General features: G+C 39.6%; 1 protein-coding gene across 5 annotated transcripts in view; it reads right to left on the bottom strand.

Annotated features, from left to right (window-relative positions):
• Positions 1-842: 842 nt before the first annotated feature.
• The window catches only part of LOC111155018 (centrosomal protein 63), a 58452-nt gene continuing 41941 nt past the window's right edge, over positions 843-17353 (bottom strand). For 2 of the 5 annotated variants that reach the window (XM_022515020.1, XM_022515023.1), the window contains 6 exons: positions 15641-15780; positions 14669-14806; positions 11643-11757; positions 10570-10767; positions 8219-8305; positions 843-1238 (listed from right to left, as the gene is read on the bottom strand). In XM_022515020.1, coding sequence (XP_022370728.1) covers positions 1080-1238; positions 8219-8305; positions 10570-10767; positions 11643-11757; positions 14669-14806; positions 15641-15780 — 837 coding nt within the window. In that variant the 3' untranslated portion in view covers positions 843-1079. Of the gene's footprint in view, positions 1239-3247; positions 3525-4332; positions 4539-8218; positions 8306-9139; positions 9201-10569; positions 10768-11642; positions 11758-14668; positions 14807-15640; positions 15781-17353 lie in introns of those variants that run through there. The other 3 variants (XM_022515018.1, XM_022515021.1, XM_022515022.1) reach the window with 3 other exon arrangements.

Genomic DNA, 17353 nt, shown 5'->3' with positions numbered 1-17353 from the left:
ACGATGCACTGCACGAGGCAGGCAGGCCCCGTAACCGAAGGCTCTGTAGGCTCTGGGAGGTAATTCAGAGTCCTTCTGAGTGCAGCAAGAAGCTTCTGAAGGGTCTCAAGGGAGGCAGCGGCGACACCATTCCACTTACTGGGGTCAGGAGAGGAAGGGATGCTAGGTAGGAGGCTCCTGCCAGCATCTAAGTGAGAGACTGGGTTAGTCTGGACAGGGTGGAGGCACTGGAGGAGAGAAATGGCTGCATCTGAGAGAGGTTCTGGAAGCAAAACTAACAGGACCTCCTGATGGCTTGCACAGGGATGCACTGCCTGTGCCCCTCAGATGCGGGTGTCCTTCAGCACCCCCGGCCCTGCCTTCTGCTCTTCTCTCCCTACACACTCTCCCTGGGGACCTCATCAGGTGGACCTCATCAACTCTCCCTGGTTTCGAACACCTTCTGCACACTGAGACCTTCGTCTCCCCTTTAAAGATCTCAGAAAGGCAGAGGCCGATATTTTCATCTGACGTTCCACAGGCACCCTATACCTAAAACCAGCCCGTCCCCTCCCCCTGCCTCTCTCTTATACTTATGTTCGGAGCAAGAGGGGACTTCCTGGCAAAATTCTTTTGCCCCTGTGCACGCTAGCAGCCCGGCTGGCTAGTAAGCAGCAAGGCCAGGCCATTGCCCTGGATTTGGATCAGTCTGCCTCTGAAATCCAGGCTTCTACTACATACTTCTTACTTTATCTTCAACTTGTATCATAAAATCTTTATTTTAATTAGTCTATAGCTAGTCACATTTAAGTCATCAAGAGAAAATATCACTTTATAAGAAATATTAATGTGAGAAAAAAAAAAAGGCTAGCAAAGTGGTTTATTCTTATAAGTTATTGCTGAAAAAAGTTCTTCCTACAAACCAGTGCAGTGAAAATGCCTCAGAGAAGAGTTGGTTTTTCAGGTTTCTTCACAACAGTGTTAGGATGTCTCGTCTTCAGATTTTTTGTATGTTCGTGCTGTGAAGAGCTGCTACTTCCGGGTGACAGTAACTCTTCAGGGTCTATTTTTATTTCCAAGTTTGCGATTTTTTTTAGAGGCTACTTTAGGGTCGTGAATTGTTTCACTGTCTTTTCACTCTCTCTTTTAAGTTCTTCAATATGGGCATCCAGGCGCTCTAGAATATGATGTGACCTCAGCTCCTCCTCTTCCAAAAATCTGGTAGCTATTGAACCAAGAGGTGATAGAGGCAAGGGACACTGCAGGAGAAACCAATTTTGACATACATAAGTTGAACAGTATGCTTCTCACATATATTTTCATGCTATTTTCTAACCAGAAATGTTAAGAGGTGACTTTTAGAAAACTACTTTTTCTTCTGAAGAGATATTTCTTTTTATCCTAATGATAAAACTAGTAAAGAGGAAGGAAGAGAGGGAGAGAGAGATGGAGGGAGGGAGAGAGGGAGATGTCCTGGAAAAATTAATATAGACCTCTTCCTTTCTGACCCAAATTGTATAAATGTAAAGTGTTAAATAAATAAATTAGTTATGGATCTGAAGAATATCTGCTTAGGCTTTGTAAAAAGTACACATATAGCCTTTAATAGCCTTTAATACCCCAGAAGAGAGTATACTTACTGTCTGTTACTGCAAATTCACTTTTAAAATCTGAATATGTTACTTCGATTTTAAAGTACAACAAACTACTGATAACATATTAGATACCAAGTGAAATCAGTACTTTCCCACCTCCAAAACCTCAGCCCATAATCCCTCATCTGAAACTCCTAGGCCATGGTGTTTCAGAATCCAGAGCTCATAAAGGGAATATAGGACACGTACAGCACACAGTCCTTCCTCGCACACAGTCATTATTTCTAGAGTCACCTCAAACAATGAGTTACTGAATAAAGCATCACTGCTCCTTGGGGAAACACGGAAACACACACACACACACACACAATCATCCTAAAACAATTCATCCTGGTAGAGTCAATTTTCTTTATTTTACAAAAAGAAAACGAGGTTCAGAAGTGTGAAGTGACTTGCCTGAGGCCGTTCCACTAGTGGGTGCCAGAGCTGGGATTCCAACCCTGTTCACCAGGCCCCAGAGCCCACGCTCCTGATGCTACACTGTGCTGTCCCCACTTCCTCCCCAGTCTGGTCACCTCTGTGAGACAGCTGGACAGAAGGGCAGAGTGCCACCTTGGCCAATCTCAGCTGGGAATGCACAGGTCTGGGGATTCAGATTTCTCACAGCTCTGCGCACGACCACAAATGACCATAGGAGTCCCTCAAGTATTGACAGGGGGTTACAAATAGTTTAGTAAGTAGGCAATTCACAAACACAGAATCCATGATTAACAAGGATCTACTGTATTACCTTATCGGAGTCTGAGGTAACGTCCCATAATCAAACATATTGATATTTCTGAAGTAAAATGCTAAGTAGAAATGCTAGTAGAAATGTTAAGTAGAAAAATAAAGCCTACACATATTACCACATCTGTTTAGGTCAGGTCAGGTTTTTGGTCAGGTTTAGGTCAGGTTTTAGCGCCAACTAAGTTTTGTGCCAAATGTAGGATGTTTTTGGATTTCAGAATTACATGTAAGTGAAGCAGAGATTTATTTTAAAAAGGAAAAGAGAACCTCTCCATGGACTTGTTGGTACACTGAAAAGTCACAAATACTGAACCTCCACAGGTGTGGGACCACTAACTGGGGAGGGCAATGACTGGCCGGAGGCGAGTTTCCAGTCTGCATGGCAGCTGCAGGAACATGAGGTCAGCACAGCGTCGCCTTACGTGGTACTGAATCCGTGCTCTGGACGCGTCAGACCACATCCTTCCTCTGCCTCCACCCACCCTTCTCCCTTTCCCACAGCTCCTCCCTTCCTTCTTCACTGTCCAGACCTCACGACTATCCTGGCATCCAGAGACACTCCTTGAACTAATCACTCCAATTACAAAATTGATCTTCTCTTTTTGAAAAAGGCAGGAAAAGAATTTCCAATTGGGGTTACAAACAAAGGCATGGCTATTAACTTTCAGAACTAAGATGTACTTCAAAAAGTAATCACAGCTGAATGTGTCTTCGCAAGCAAAATCCTAAGACAGAAATACATGAGAAAAATACAGAGTACTTGAGATAGAGAACTAGTAAGAAAGGAACCAACACACCCCCCTCACCCTCCTTTATCCTTCAAATAAAAACTAAAACCAAACTAAACAGACTTAATAAATAATAAGATGAGAAAGTTTCCATACCGAAGACATAAACTCCTCTTGGTCATTTATACTCTCAGAGACAGTGTCAGAATAATTGGCTTCGTTTGTATCTAGCACTGAAGGCAGAGAGTTAATTTTGTAGAGAAAGTGAGAAGGCAGAGAGACGGAACTGCATGGGGTGATCTGAGAACTCAGGGGGCTGAGGACCCCAGACATGGGCTCTATACTATCCAAGGCTTGTCGTCTCGGAGAATGAAGACCTGTTTTGTAGTGCTCAGTCTTCATTCCATCATGTCTGTACGGGCCATGGGTTGGCCTGGATAGCAGATTCGAAAACAGAACAAATATAAATTGTAATGACTTTTCCCTTTTAATACAGAACTGTCACAGGAAGTTAAAATAAAGGAACTTAAAAATAAAGGAACAAGCTAACCAGTTTAAGGCTGTAATTTATAAAATGAGCAGCCCACTCAGACCCCCTGTTCCTCCCATCCATTCAGGCCCACATCCAATCCCCGCTGCCAGGCCCCGGCCCTCACACATGGACAATACAGTGAGAAAGACAAGCTGCCAGAGTCATCTAGTGTGTTTGGTGCTAGGGCAGAGGGAACTACTGTGCACAGGGGACCTGGTGTCAAGCTGGCAGTGGAGGTGAGGCATCAGCACAGGCTTTGGTAGGTCGGTAGGAAAACACTCGAGCCATATAGTAAGAGCTGAAGCCAGGTGGGTTGTCCTGGAATGCTGACTTCTTATGGTAACAGCTTATAATTAATTGACCAAAAATACAAAGGAAGCTTTCTTAATATAAAAAAGCCAATTCTGACTTCTTATGGTACCAGTGGGGGTTCGAGCGGGTGGGAGGCAGCATGGAAAGGTTCAGGGGAGGGAGGACACTGTTTATATATACGTCCAGAGTGTGTGAGACTCAAATCTGAATAAAAGTGCTTTATAACCCTCCTCCGCCACTTTGTGACTTCATAGTAGCTTTACTTGTCTACACGGTACTTAAGAGTCAAACATAGAGCTGTTTGAGGAAGATTTAATTTCTGTGAGTCTAAAATTACTCTCAAAGAAATGAGAATTATAATGGTACACATCTTAAGCAAACTGTGAAGAAATTTTACTTGAACTCTGTGTTCTTGAACTCAGGTGCTCTGCCGTGTATCGGTTTAAAGATCCTGTCATGGTTTTTTTTGCACATCTGAGTAGAAATTTCCAGCTTAGACTTAGTATCCATCAAATCTTTCTGTAGTTGTTGATTTTCAGACACTAATTTATTTAATGCCTCAATATAATGCTCCTGGAGGTCTGCTAGTGAAATCTCTTTTGCCTAATAAAAAAGAATACTAGAGTTACTTAATTTGTAAAGAATACTTGTGATCTGTGATACCGCTGGTGGGAAATTACTTTTTTTTTTTTTTTTTAGTTGTAACTAGTTCATCTATGGCTTTGCTTTGGTTAAAGTGACTATTTGTGATTGGGCCCCTCCCTTATGAGAAAACAAGTGTTTCTTACAGTGAGTGGGGGTAGAAAATGAGGAGCACGATGGGCTTCCCTGGTGTGCCAAGGAAGATCTAAGGAGCTAGAGGAAGGCTGGAACTCAGAGGGCGGAGAGCTACAAGAGAGAATCAGAAACAGAAAAAAGAAAGAAAATAGCAGCATGGGTTCTTCCAGAGCATCTATGGAAGAAAACTGAGAGACCTAGTTCAAAGAAAGACATCTGAACAGATGGTTCAGAAAAGGAATTCCAGCTGGCAGGGACAACTTTTAAATAAGTACTCTCTGGTCTTAAGGACTTTTACTTAACATCAGCACCTGTTGTGGTACGAGAAATCAATTTGAAGTACACAGCGAGACAGCATTCAGGTGTAAGGTAGGTGATACTATTCTGATCTGGTCTGGGTTCTGTGATCCTGAATTTTGCTTTTCTAGGTGTTTCCTGGTAATACTACCTGAAAACACAGTAGTCTAGACCATTTGTGTTTTCTCTAATGACAAAATATTTTGTTAGCATTCTGAAAAATTATGATAATTTTCTTTGGAATTTAATATGATGTTTAACTTGATCTTTTCTATAAAGAATTTTCTGATAAGTTGGTCGAAGTAGTTTAACAGAATTAAAACATAAACTTTAAAATGTAGCCTTCGACTATCTGTATACCAGTAGTGAGAATAAGTCACAGAGTTTTTTAGTAAGTTGTCAATGACAGTTAAAATCTCAAAAAAAAAAAAAAAAAAGGGCAGGACATAAGAGTAAATGAAAAACTACTGTGAATTTTTTAAAGGTGGCAAATAATTTTACCAGAGCTACTGTTTTCATTATTAAAATAATTAGATTATTTCATTAAAATAGTTATTTAATCCAAACATCCATTTGTAAAAGTAATTCTACCTTCCTAGGTGGTAAATGAAAAAAGGAACTTTCTAAAAATTATTCTTCATACATACAACATGTTCCTACTGTGTGTAATTTCAAAACCAGAGGAAGTTTAAACTGCTTGATGGGATTTTGACCAGTTAGGGTCTGATGTTTGATGTCACTGAATATACATTTTTTATAAAAGAAAAAAAAAAAAACAGTGCTTTGCTTTTGGCAGGCATCTTTTAAAGTTTTCTCAAATTAATTATTTTATTAACAATTTTAAAAAATTAATGTGAGAGGTAATATAAAAATTGTGTGCCAAGCACATGCTGGGCTGTGTGAAGAAAGGACAGGATTATCACTGTTAAATGGGGATTTCAGGAGAAATTAAGCTCAACAGAATCTCTGGTCATAGTCTGGTTTAAGAACCCCTGAGGGTTCCCAACTCTTAAATATGAACAGGTAATCACTGCATAAGATAAGATTCTCTCAATCAGGTATTGCCAGACAAATCCTGAGCCTTTTGAAGTTTCTGTGGTATAAATCAGGTTGTTCCTTGGCTTTCTCCATACTAGCTTCATATAGGCTTTACAGGGGCAAATAAAATCTCCTTCTTTCCTTCCTTTCTTCCTTCCTTCCTCTCTCCCTCCAACGTCCCCCTTACAAAGGGCTTAGCTGCTCTCTCCTCTCCTCTTTTTCCCTTCCCTTGTTGGTTTGCACTTAAAAAAAATCCTTTCATTACAGTGTTAGAGGGATTTGGGAAGGAGCAAGATTAGATGCGTATTTTCATCTGCCACCTTAAATGACATAATATTTCATAGTATAGACAGCCACAGAACAATCATCCCTCTGCAGGTTAACATTTAGTTTACTTCAAAATTTTGTACATTGCAAATAACACCAAAATGGCTATTTCAGCACATTTGCTCCTGTAGGATGGATTCTTTGGGAATGCAAACTGATATGACCTTTCTGGAAAACTACTCTGCAATAATTATCAAAATCAGAAATGCACATGACCCAGAAGTTTATAGGCTATATATACTTACAAGTTTAATGGATATTGCTAAATTGTCCCCTAGAAAGGCTATACCAATTCACTTTCCCATTAACAGAGCACAAGAGCCTGTTGCCCTGTATCCTCGCCAATACTGGCTATATTCATTTCTAAAAATCATTGTCAAGCCAGTTAGCAAAAAAGTACTTACCTATTTAGTTTTGATTATTAGGGATGCTGAACAGCTTTTCTTGTCTACTGGATTTTTGCATTACTTCTATGAATTATCCCTGATCTTTGTCCATTTTTCTACTGGATTCTAATCTTTTTATTATCTTTCCAGGAAATCCTTATATTAATATATTAACTTTTGTCTATTTATAGATTGTTTCCCCCAGTCTATTAGTCTTTTTTTATGGGGTCTTTTGCCATCCACAAATTTTACATTTTAATGTTGCAAAATTGTTTATGTTGTAAAATTCTTTACGGTTTTATGATGCTAAGAGAATCTTATTGTCCCAAAAGATTATAAAAACAGTCCCTGATATTTTCTTTTACTTGAAATAAAGTGTTCATTTAACATTTTGCACTTTTTTCCACTGCAGCCTCCAAAACCATGATTGTGAAATTAAAACTACTTAGTAGTGAATAGGGGTGTTATATGGTCATACGTCTCTGGGGCACAGAGTCTCTGGAAATGCAGAGAGAAAAAATTTCTACAATCTCTGAGCATTTGACCTACATTAAGAAGAAATGGGTCAGAATAGATGGGTCATTTTGCAAATTATAAAGATTTTATAACAAAATAGCTGAAAGGACAGCCATACCGTTTATGAGCTCACTGTTAACTAAGCACAGTCTCCCCGTTTCACAGGAGCTGGTACACACTACTCATGCTCCCCTACTAGTTCACTCTCAATCTCTTACAGCCAAGAATTCTATCTGACTCATCACTGCATCCATCTCATTGCCTATGAAAATACTTTGAACACAAAAGATTTCAGAATATTTGACTAAATGGGGCACCTGGGTGGCTCAGTGGGTTAAGCCTCTGCCTTCGGCTCAGGTCATGATCCCAGGGTCCTGGGATCGAGCCCCACATCAAGCTCTCTCCTCAGTGGGGAGCCTGCCTCCTCCTCCTCTCTCTCTCTCTGCCTGCTTCTCTGCCTACTTGTCTGTCAAATAAATAAAATCTTTAAAAAAAAAAAAAGAATATTTGACTAAATGAATTATATCTTATAGAAATATAATTAAAGGCAAATTATATAAAAGATGATATACTTTATAAGAAAAAGATATTATGAACATAATCATTGTAACAATAATAATAATAGCACCTAACGTGAATTGTGCACTTACTAAATGCCAGGCACAATGTTAAGCACTTTATGTACATGCTCCCTACTAAGATCACAGACTGTACATGTATTTTGTCATATATATAATATATAAAGATCTTCCAGTTGCTGAAGTGGGGAGTGGTATTTTGCTCACTGCCATCACTGTCTTGACTTCTTTTTATTTGAGCAAGTTTCTGCAGAAGGATCATTCCACAGTTTGATCTTCACTCTCTCTTTAAAATGTCAGTATTTACAAAGTGATTTTTTTAAAAGGCTTGGATAATAGATAAACTTAAGTTTCTATTACGTACCTCGTGTAAACCCAATTCCAATTTCATCACCATTTCAGAGAGATGATGATTTTCTAACTTGAGTGACTCCATCTGTCCTAAAATCTCCTGAGAAGGGAAAAGCACAAAAACAAACAAATATATCAAATGCATCTACAAAATGTTTCCATATATAATTTTCCTTAGGCAAAGATGCATTATTCATTTATAGAAATATATTAATATGTTAATAAACATATAACATATTTATATATATAAATATCTTTCTAAAAAGATTTTTTAAGGGCACCTGAGTGGCTCAGTTGGTTAAGTTCCTGGGATAGAGCCCTGAATCAAGCTCCCTGCCTGGCAGGGAGTCTGCTTCTCCCTCTCTCCCTCCCTGCCACTCATGCATGCATGGTCTCTCTCTCAAAGAAATAAAATCACCAAAAAAATTAAAAAATAAAAAGATTTTTTAAAAAGATGTGTCAAGATGTATTAACACACATGTATTTAAAATATAAGATGAATGAGTTCGGGGCACGTAGGTGGCTCAGCCGGTTAAGCGGCTGACTCTCGATTTGGCTAAGGTCACAAACTTAGGGTCCTGAGATCGAGCCCCACATCGGGGCTCTGTGTTCAGTGGGCTGTCTGCTTGAGATTATCTCCCTCTCCCTCTCTTTTGCCCCTCTCCCTGCTTGTGCTCGCTCTTTCAAACCAATCAATCAACCAATCAATCTTTTAAAAAAAAAAAAAAAAAGATGACCAAGTTCCCTGGTCAATCCCTCCCACTCTCCAGTGTTAGCCTCCTCTCATGCAGCTTCCACCTCCGACATCATAGGGACTGCACTCCTTTCACAAGAGACTACAGACATACCTTGGAGATGTTGCAGGTTCAATCCCAGAGCGCCGCAATATAGCAAGTATCACCAAAAAATGAGTCAAATGAATACTTTGGTTTCCCCGTGCATATGAAAGTTGTGTTTACACACTATAGTCTATTAAGTGTCCAATAGCATTATGTCTAAAAAAAATGTATGCACTTTAATTTTAAAATACTTTTTGGCTAAAAAATGCTAACCCCCACCTGAGCTTTCAGCAGGTTGTAATTACTGATCACAGACTACCATACAAATATAGTAATAATCAAAATGTTTGAAATCTGCGAGAATTACCAAAATGTGATACAGAGACATGAAGTGAGCAAATGCTGTTGGAAAAATGGTGCTGACTAACTTGCTCATCACAGGGTTGCCACAAACCTTCAGTCTGTGAAAAATGTAACATCCGCAATGCGTAATAAAGCAAAGTGCAGTAAGAGCAGGTGTGCCTGTGACTTACTCTCCCTCCTTACTCTCCTCGGCTGGTCTGCTCCACCATTTCCACTTGAAACAGTCTCCGGCCTTCTTTGGTTTACTGCTTCCTTTGTGAAAACTATCTAGTTTTCTTCCTCATTGCTACTTTTTTTTTTTTAGCTCTATTCTAATGCCTTTTTACCCTAAATGAGTAGTTCCCCAAATGTGGTTCAATCTCTGTCTTCATCTCTATGCTTTCTCACCACATTTTTTAAGTCTCTCAGGGTGTTTCAAATGCCTCACCCTGATTCTAACCTTGAACTCCAGGTCTTCTGTGGAATTGACTATTAGGTATTTCCTACAAACATCCAGCCTTAATCTCAAAACAGTGTCTGTTCCACCAGCTTCCCTATTTTGTGATACTTTCAAACAAACTCAGTATCTTCCCTCACCTGCTCCCTATCTTTTCTCTCCTGCACTAAAAGGCATCACTTTCTACTCAGTTGCCCACATTGCAATCCTGAGTGACATCTTCCCCTAATTCTGTCTAACTCACCCTCCCGGTCCAATCAAATGCAAAGCCCAGTCAATTTTACCAGCCACATATCTCAGAATTCCTGCATTCCCCTCGACTTCCCCTGCCCACTGCTAGAGCCACCACCTTACTGCTTTAAGAGTATCTGAGTGGTCTCTCTGCCTCCTTGCTCACTCTCCGTATCACAACCAAGAGAACCTTGATGCCTCCTTACAGCCATTCCCTACTGGCTTCAAGAGAACACTAAGCCCTTCCCATGCCAGCAGGGCCCGTCGGAAGCCAGTCCCTGCTTCTCAGTTCCCTTCCTTGGGGCACTCACCCATGTGTATTCCAGTCTGTTCCAGTGAACACATCACACTCTTGCCATGCATGACAAGACACAGCCTCTTACTCTGTACTCCCTCTCCCCTCCCCACCAATCCTCACAGAATGCTTGTGAACCAGCACACCTCAGCCCACTGCAGGAGTCTAATAAAAATTTGCTGAATGAAATACTGTGGAAATTATATTTATATTGAATTCAATCTTCAAAAATACTTGAAGAGTTTTTATTCAAGCTTCACCTTGTGTTCTACGGCTTTTGCTTCTGCCTTTTGTATCTCTGCTTTGAGTCGCTTTTCCATGTCAGAGGACGAGCTTTTGGTGGAAGCAATAGTGATGTCTCGCTGGTGTAACTCTCGAGTTAGCTGTGAGATTTCCATCTTCATTCCTTCTAATGCCGAACTGTAACTTTGTTCAGCCTGTAAAATCTGTTCTTTCAACTACAAAGAAACAGAAAGGAAAGCATAAAGAATAAAAAGAAAGCACACAGACAGATAAATATGTCAACAGTTAAAATAATAGGGCAATTTTTACCTTACCCCAAGACATGAATTTTTTCCTTAATTCAGTCCGCAGAAAATTAGCAATTTACCAAGCTGTATGTCTACACTGAAGGTCAGATGGCTACACCCACAATAATTTATTAATCTGAAAATGGGGAGAGATGGTTTATTCGAATGCTGAGAACCTAAGTCCATGCGCACATTATTTAGAAGACAGCACCTGTGCCCTTCATTGTTTTTTTTTTCCAGTGGCAAAGCTAAAAATTTTGTTTATAAGGCTTCCTTGTCCATAAAAGACAACAGAAAGGCAAGAGGAAGAAGGAAACTACAAGTAATCTCAAATAAGTGATAAAAATTACGAGTCAACAAACACCAGCCGGGGCCCATGAATGCAGACAGAGAGCGCTGCACACCTCAGCAGCCAACGAGGATACTGAGGACACCACGGCACAGAATACATACCCACAACCACCTTCGGTCTATGAAAATATTAAGTGCTCATTCATATGAAACCTTTTTGAAAGCAAAAGAGTGTAAATCTTTTAGAAAGTTTTTCATCAAAACATGTTTAAAATAAAGCTTAGAGTTCAGAGAGGAGAGGCTTCAACTACCTCGAAAACGCTTCTATGGCATCCCGGAGGATGACAAAGACTTTCCCTAAGCACGCTGTGGGTGCGTGTCTACTCCCGAATATCAAGTGGCTCCTTAGACCACATTTTTCTCTCATTAAATATAACTCCTGTGACCTTCCAACCCACAGCTCAGTCCACTAATATATACAACTTGGCGACTGCAGACAGGCAGATTTTTACCTTCTTAATCTCTGCCCTGTACTCATTGTTATGTACTTCCATCTTCTTCAATTCTTCATATTTTTCCATCAGTTCTTGGCTCAGTTGTTTACATGTTGCACTCACAGACTCCAAGCTGTGTATGAGACAAAAATATGATCACATACTTCAAACACCCTGAAGCCCACAGGTTCAATTATCTAACTTACCTTTTGGTGTCCAAGAATTATCTTAAATAGCACCTCCCACCCCAATTTAAAACTCATTTCCAATTTCCTCATCAACAGAGGCAACTAAATCCAATTCAAACTTTTGGGGATATTTTTCATTTCTGTGTTTATCTACACCCTTTGCCTCTGCTTAAAATTTAACTGGTTATAAAATTCTGAAGATTACAGCAACTTTACCACTTTTCTCTTAAACTGGACAGGAGTTACCATCCTAATTCTAATCTCTACCATACTTAATTACAATTCCAGCCTACACATAGCTTCCAACTTGTCACCCTTACTTAGGAATCAATCCCTCACCAGATATGAGAACCTCAGGGGCACCATAACTCTCAGATCTCACCACTCATTTCTGCTAATAAAATCCTTTTGCTCCTTTCTCAGGGAATATTTTGTTTAAACTAAACAGTACAAATAAACTATTTAAAATGGGTTCATTTTTCTTTTGATAAAAAAAATTTTTTTAAAGACATTTTTTATTACTGAACACTGGTTATTACTGAACACTGGTGTTTATTTCCATTTATCTCAATTTTACCTATTTCCCAATATCCTAGAATGCTCGCTTATTTGGTACTAAGTACATTAGTACAGTGTGTCAAACACTGAGGTAGAGAGAGAAAAAAATCACAGATAGTCTTGTCCTAGATACTGATGGGAAAACTGGGGCTTAAAGAGGCTAAGGGTGTAAGGTCACACTGCAAGTCAGAAATAAGAAGTAGGGGCGCCTGGGCGGCTCAGTGGGTTAAAGCCTCTGCCTTCAACTCGGGTCATGATCTCAGAGTCCTGGGATCGAGCCCCACATCGGGCTCTCTGCTCAGCAGGGAGCTTGCTTCCCCCTCTCTCTGCCTGCCTCTCTGCCTACTTATGATCTCTCTCTCTCTCTCTCTGTCAAATAAATAAAATCTTAAAAAAAAAAAAAAAAGAAATAAGAAGTAGGTCCTTAGAGTCTGATGGGAGCACAGTAAAACATACCCGCATGTAAGATATTAAAAAGTCAATCAATGGAAAATCTATGCTAGAAAATGTAAATTTCAGTTCCAATGTCAAAAAGAATAATAAAGTTTGGGGCAGTTAGGTGGCTCCGTCAGTTAATCAAGACTCTTGATTTCGGCTCCAATCATGATCTCAGGGTTGTGAGATCAAGCCCCATGTCAGGCTCTGCACTGAGCGTGCACCCTGCTTAAGATTCTCTCTCTCCCTCTCCCTCTGCTCCTCCCCGCAGCCACTCACAGACTCTTGCTCTTGATGGCAAAATAAAATAAAGATAAAGAAAATAAATTTAAAAAATAAACAAAATAAAGCAAGGGCTTTATTTTATTTACTCTAAAGTGTACACACCTGGGGCACCTAGGTGGTTCCGTTGGTTAAGCATCTACCTTGGCTCAGGTCATGATTTCAGGGTCCTGAGACTAAGCCTGGCATCAGGCTCCCTGCTCAGTGGGGAATCTGCTTCTCCCTCTCCCTCTGCCTCTCTCCCCAGCTGGTGCTATCTCTAACTCACTCTTTCTCTCTCTCTCAAATAAATAAAATCTTTTTTAAAAAAATAAAGCATACACATCCACCTCAATAATGATAACCAAGAATATCTTAAGTCTTTCAAAGTGCAAAACAAATAAAGCAAAAACGGTGTCTGCATGGTATTTAATATATAAAGAAAATACCTGGTGGTTTCCAAAAACAGAAATAATAAGTAAAAAATGTAAAACTTAAACTTGAAAGGGAAAAGGGCAAAATGCTTGTTGTTTGTTTGCCTAAAGGCTAACAGTTCATATATTTTTAAATCTTTTACATACAGAAAACATTAGTTTACAAATAATGACATTTCCTGTTTAAAATAAATTATCAAACTCTCCCCAGTCACAGAGTTTAGAGGTATGACAAACAGAAGTTCACAAGTATGATGATGGAACAGGTGAGCTGGGTATGCTCTAGCATAGCTCGGGATTCAACCAGCACCAAGGAAACGATCAGCAGCACTTCGGGACAGAAGGAAGAAGCACCATGTGCCTAGTGTGCCCTCGCTGAGAGCGGCTCCAGGGAGATGGCTGGTACAGGGCAGAGTCTAACTGGAAACGTTCTACACAGGTAAAATGCAAAATTAAAATTGGTATAGTCAGTATAGAAAGCTCTTTTGAAGAATCTGATTTTTTGAAGGAGAGCAGAGAAATGTGGGAAATGCCAGGGATATAGGATTCAAGGAGGGTTTTAATCTTTTCCCAATATGGGAAAAGATTAAAACCTACTTTATACCAGTGAGAATGATTCAGCAGAAAGGAAGAACTTGATGATGTAAAAAGAAAATTAAAAACTGTGCAAACAGGACGATAGTGAAATCTTAGGGGAACAGACATGTCATCTATCAGCTCATGTGTTCTAACAGACTACAGGCACATATGCAGGCAGATTGGTAGATTTGGTGGTAGAAAAATTAGGAAACTCTCACTGCTTCTGTTTTCGTGATGAAATAAAAAGTTAGGCTATCTGTGGATGCTAGAGAAAAAAACACTTATTTTTTCACTAAGACTATTTATTTAAAGATTTTATTTATTTCTTTGAGACAGAGAGAGCGAGCACAAGCAGGGAGAGGAGCAGAGGGACAGGAAACTGCCACCAAGCATAGAGCCTGGCATGGGACTCCATCTCACAACCTGCTATCATGACCTGAGCCAAAATCAGGAGTCGGTTGCTTAAGCAACTGAACCATGCAGGTGTCCCTTCACTAAGACTATTCCATTAGTTTACTTTATCAATATGATGATCAAGAATCATTTTTAGCTACTTGAACATTCTTGAAATGTGTATGTAATTATCTACCTGCCTTCCAAACGAGTCACCTCTGCCTGCAGAAGTTCTTCACTACTGTGGGTGAAATCCAGATGGGACAGCATGTTGCCTAAGTCCCCCTGCTCTTGCAAGGTGTACCTCCTTTCGGCCTGTGACTCCTCCAGTGACCTAAAGACAGAGGAGGGCTGTTAAAGACCTCTGATCTTCGCAAATAAAACAATGCACAATCAGTTCGTGTTTCCCACTTGTTTTTGGTAATGAAACTCTTCGGAACTCTTCGGCTTGTCTCCTACTTCAGGAAAAGAACATTTGGGAGAATAAAGAGGCGTCAGATGATGCTTCCCAAAAAAGTTAGCAGCAGTTAACTCCTTTTTCAACTGAGATTTGGCCTGTTTTTCAAGGAAAAAGGCAAAATGACAAAACTTTTTGTTTCCACTTGATACACCTTGAGCCAAAAAAGCTGAAAAAGTTACAGGAAAGTTCTGGCAAGGACAGAAATGTATACCAGACTTAAATCAAGCGAAAGGAGCAGAGTTCCTTCTATTACTCTCCACTACAAGCCTCACGGAAATAATTCCTATATAGAAATACAATGAGGTGAAGGATATTTTTAAATGAGCTATCTCAGTAGTTGCCTTATTGATGATGTTGATGACAAGCAGCCACTTGTCATGACCTAGTCCACCAAGAAAGGGAGGCATTCCAAGAGACATGGACTACAGTTCCTTCCACATTTGGAGTTTTACCAAGAGTACAGATTGACCAAGTGGTTTCTACTTTCTAACATTACGGTCTTTTCGTTAGGGACCCAAACTGGAGGCAGAAAAAAATTAACCACACAAAATTGTATAACGCTATAAAAATCTAACTCAGAAATTAAAGGTGAATAAGAAAACCCATAATGTGATCAAACACAAAATTATGAATATATAATAATATTAAAACTGGTGCTCAATGCCAAAACTCCAAGTGGATGTAATTAATATTGAAGATTAATTATACCTTACGGTCTCTAGTGTGTGTTGAGTGTCAGCTGGCTTTAACTTTGCCTGTAGCTTCTCCTTTTGCATTCTTTCCTCATGCGTGCAATTTTCTTGAGACTGAAGTGTTGCTTTCAATTCTCTCTTTTCTTCCTGGAGAATCTGAAAAATAGAAAAAAGTCAGATGTTATTACAATTTTTCTATTTCATGAGAAAAGAAAGCCAGGGAGTCAGACTATAACAGATACAATATTAATAAGGCTATCAATGTCTGATCCATTAGCTAGGGAATATGGAAGAAACCACAGATTCTCGAACCTAGTTCGAGGTTAATTTTCTTTAAGTTCTTATTTAAATTCTAATTAGTCAACAAATGGTGTTGGGAAAATTGGACAGCCACATGCAGAAGCATGAACTGGACTACTTTCTTACACCATATAAAAAAATAAACAAGAAATTAATGAAAGCCCTAAATGTGAGACAGGCATCCACCAAAATCCTAGAGAACACAGGCAGCAACCTCTTTGACCTTGGCTGCAGCAACTTCTCACTAGACACACTGCCAAAAGCAAGGGGAAAAAGGGCAAAAATGAACTACTGGGACTTCATCAAGATAAAAAGCTCTTGCCCAGCAAAGGAAACAGTCAGCAAAACTAAAAGGCAACCCACGGAATGGGAGAAGATATTTGCAAATGCCTTACCAAATAAGGGGCTACTAACCCAAATCCATAAAGAACTCATCAAACTTAACACCCAAAAAACAAAAAATCTAGCCAAGAAATGGGCAGAAGACATGAAGAGACATTTTCTCCAAAGAAGACATACAAATGGCCAACAGACACATGAAAAAATGTTCAACATCACTCAGCATCAGAGAAATACAAATCAAAACCACAACAAGATACTACTGCACACTGGTAAGAATAACTAAAATTAACAACTCAGGAAAGAACAGATGTTGGCAAGGATGCAGAGAAAGGGGAACCCTCCTACACTGCTGGTGGGAATGCAAGCTGGTGCAGTCACTCTGGAAAACAGTATGGCGGTTCCTCAAAAAGTTAAAAATAGAGCTATCCTATGACCCAGTAATTAGAGTACTAGGTATTTATCCAAAGGATACAAACATAGTGATTTGAAGGGGCACATGAACTCCAATGTTTATAGCAGCAATGTCCACAATAGCCAAAATAAGAAAGCCCAGATGTTCATCAACAGATGAACGGATAAAGAAGATGTGGTGTGCGAGCACGTGCGCACACACACACACATACCCACACACCCCGGAATATTACTCAGCCATCAAAAAGAATGAAATCTTGCAATTTGCAACAATGTGGATAGAGCTAGAGGGTATTATGCTAAGCAAAATAAATCAGTCAGAGAAAGACAAATACCATATGATTTCAGCCATATGTGCAATTTAAGAAATAAAACAGATGAACATAGGGGAAAGGAAGGAAAAATAAATGTGATGAAAATTGAGAGGGAGGCAAACCATAAGAGACTTTGAACTCTAGGAAGCAAACTCAGGGTTAGCTGGAGGGGAGAACGGTTGGGGGGGAAGGGATAGTTGGGTGATGGGCATTAAGAAAAGCATGTGATGTAATGAGCACTGGGTGTTATATGCAACTGATGAATCACTAAATTCTACCTCTGAAACTAATAAAAAGATAAATTTAAAAAAATTCTAGTTAACATATAATGTAATATTGGTTTCAGGAGGAGAATTCAGTGA

Source organism: Enhydra lutris, unplaced genomic scaffold (assembly GCF_002288905.1).
Source record: "Enhydra lutris kenyoni isolate GAN:26980312 unplaced genomic scaffold, ASM228890v2 scaffoldscaffold39, whole genome shotgun sequence".
Taxonomy (NCBI): Eukaryota; Metazoa; Chordata; class Mammalia; order Carnivora; family Mustelidae; genus Enhydra; species Enhydra lutris.
Note: the sequence above shows the minus strand (reverse complement) of the source record. Positions and strands in the feature narration are given on the sequence as shown.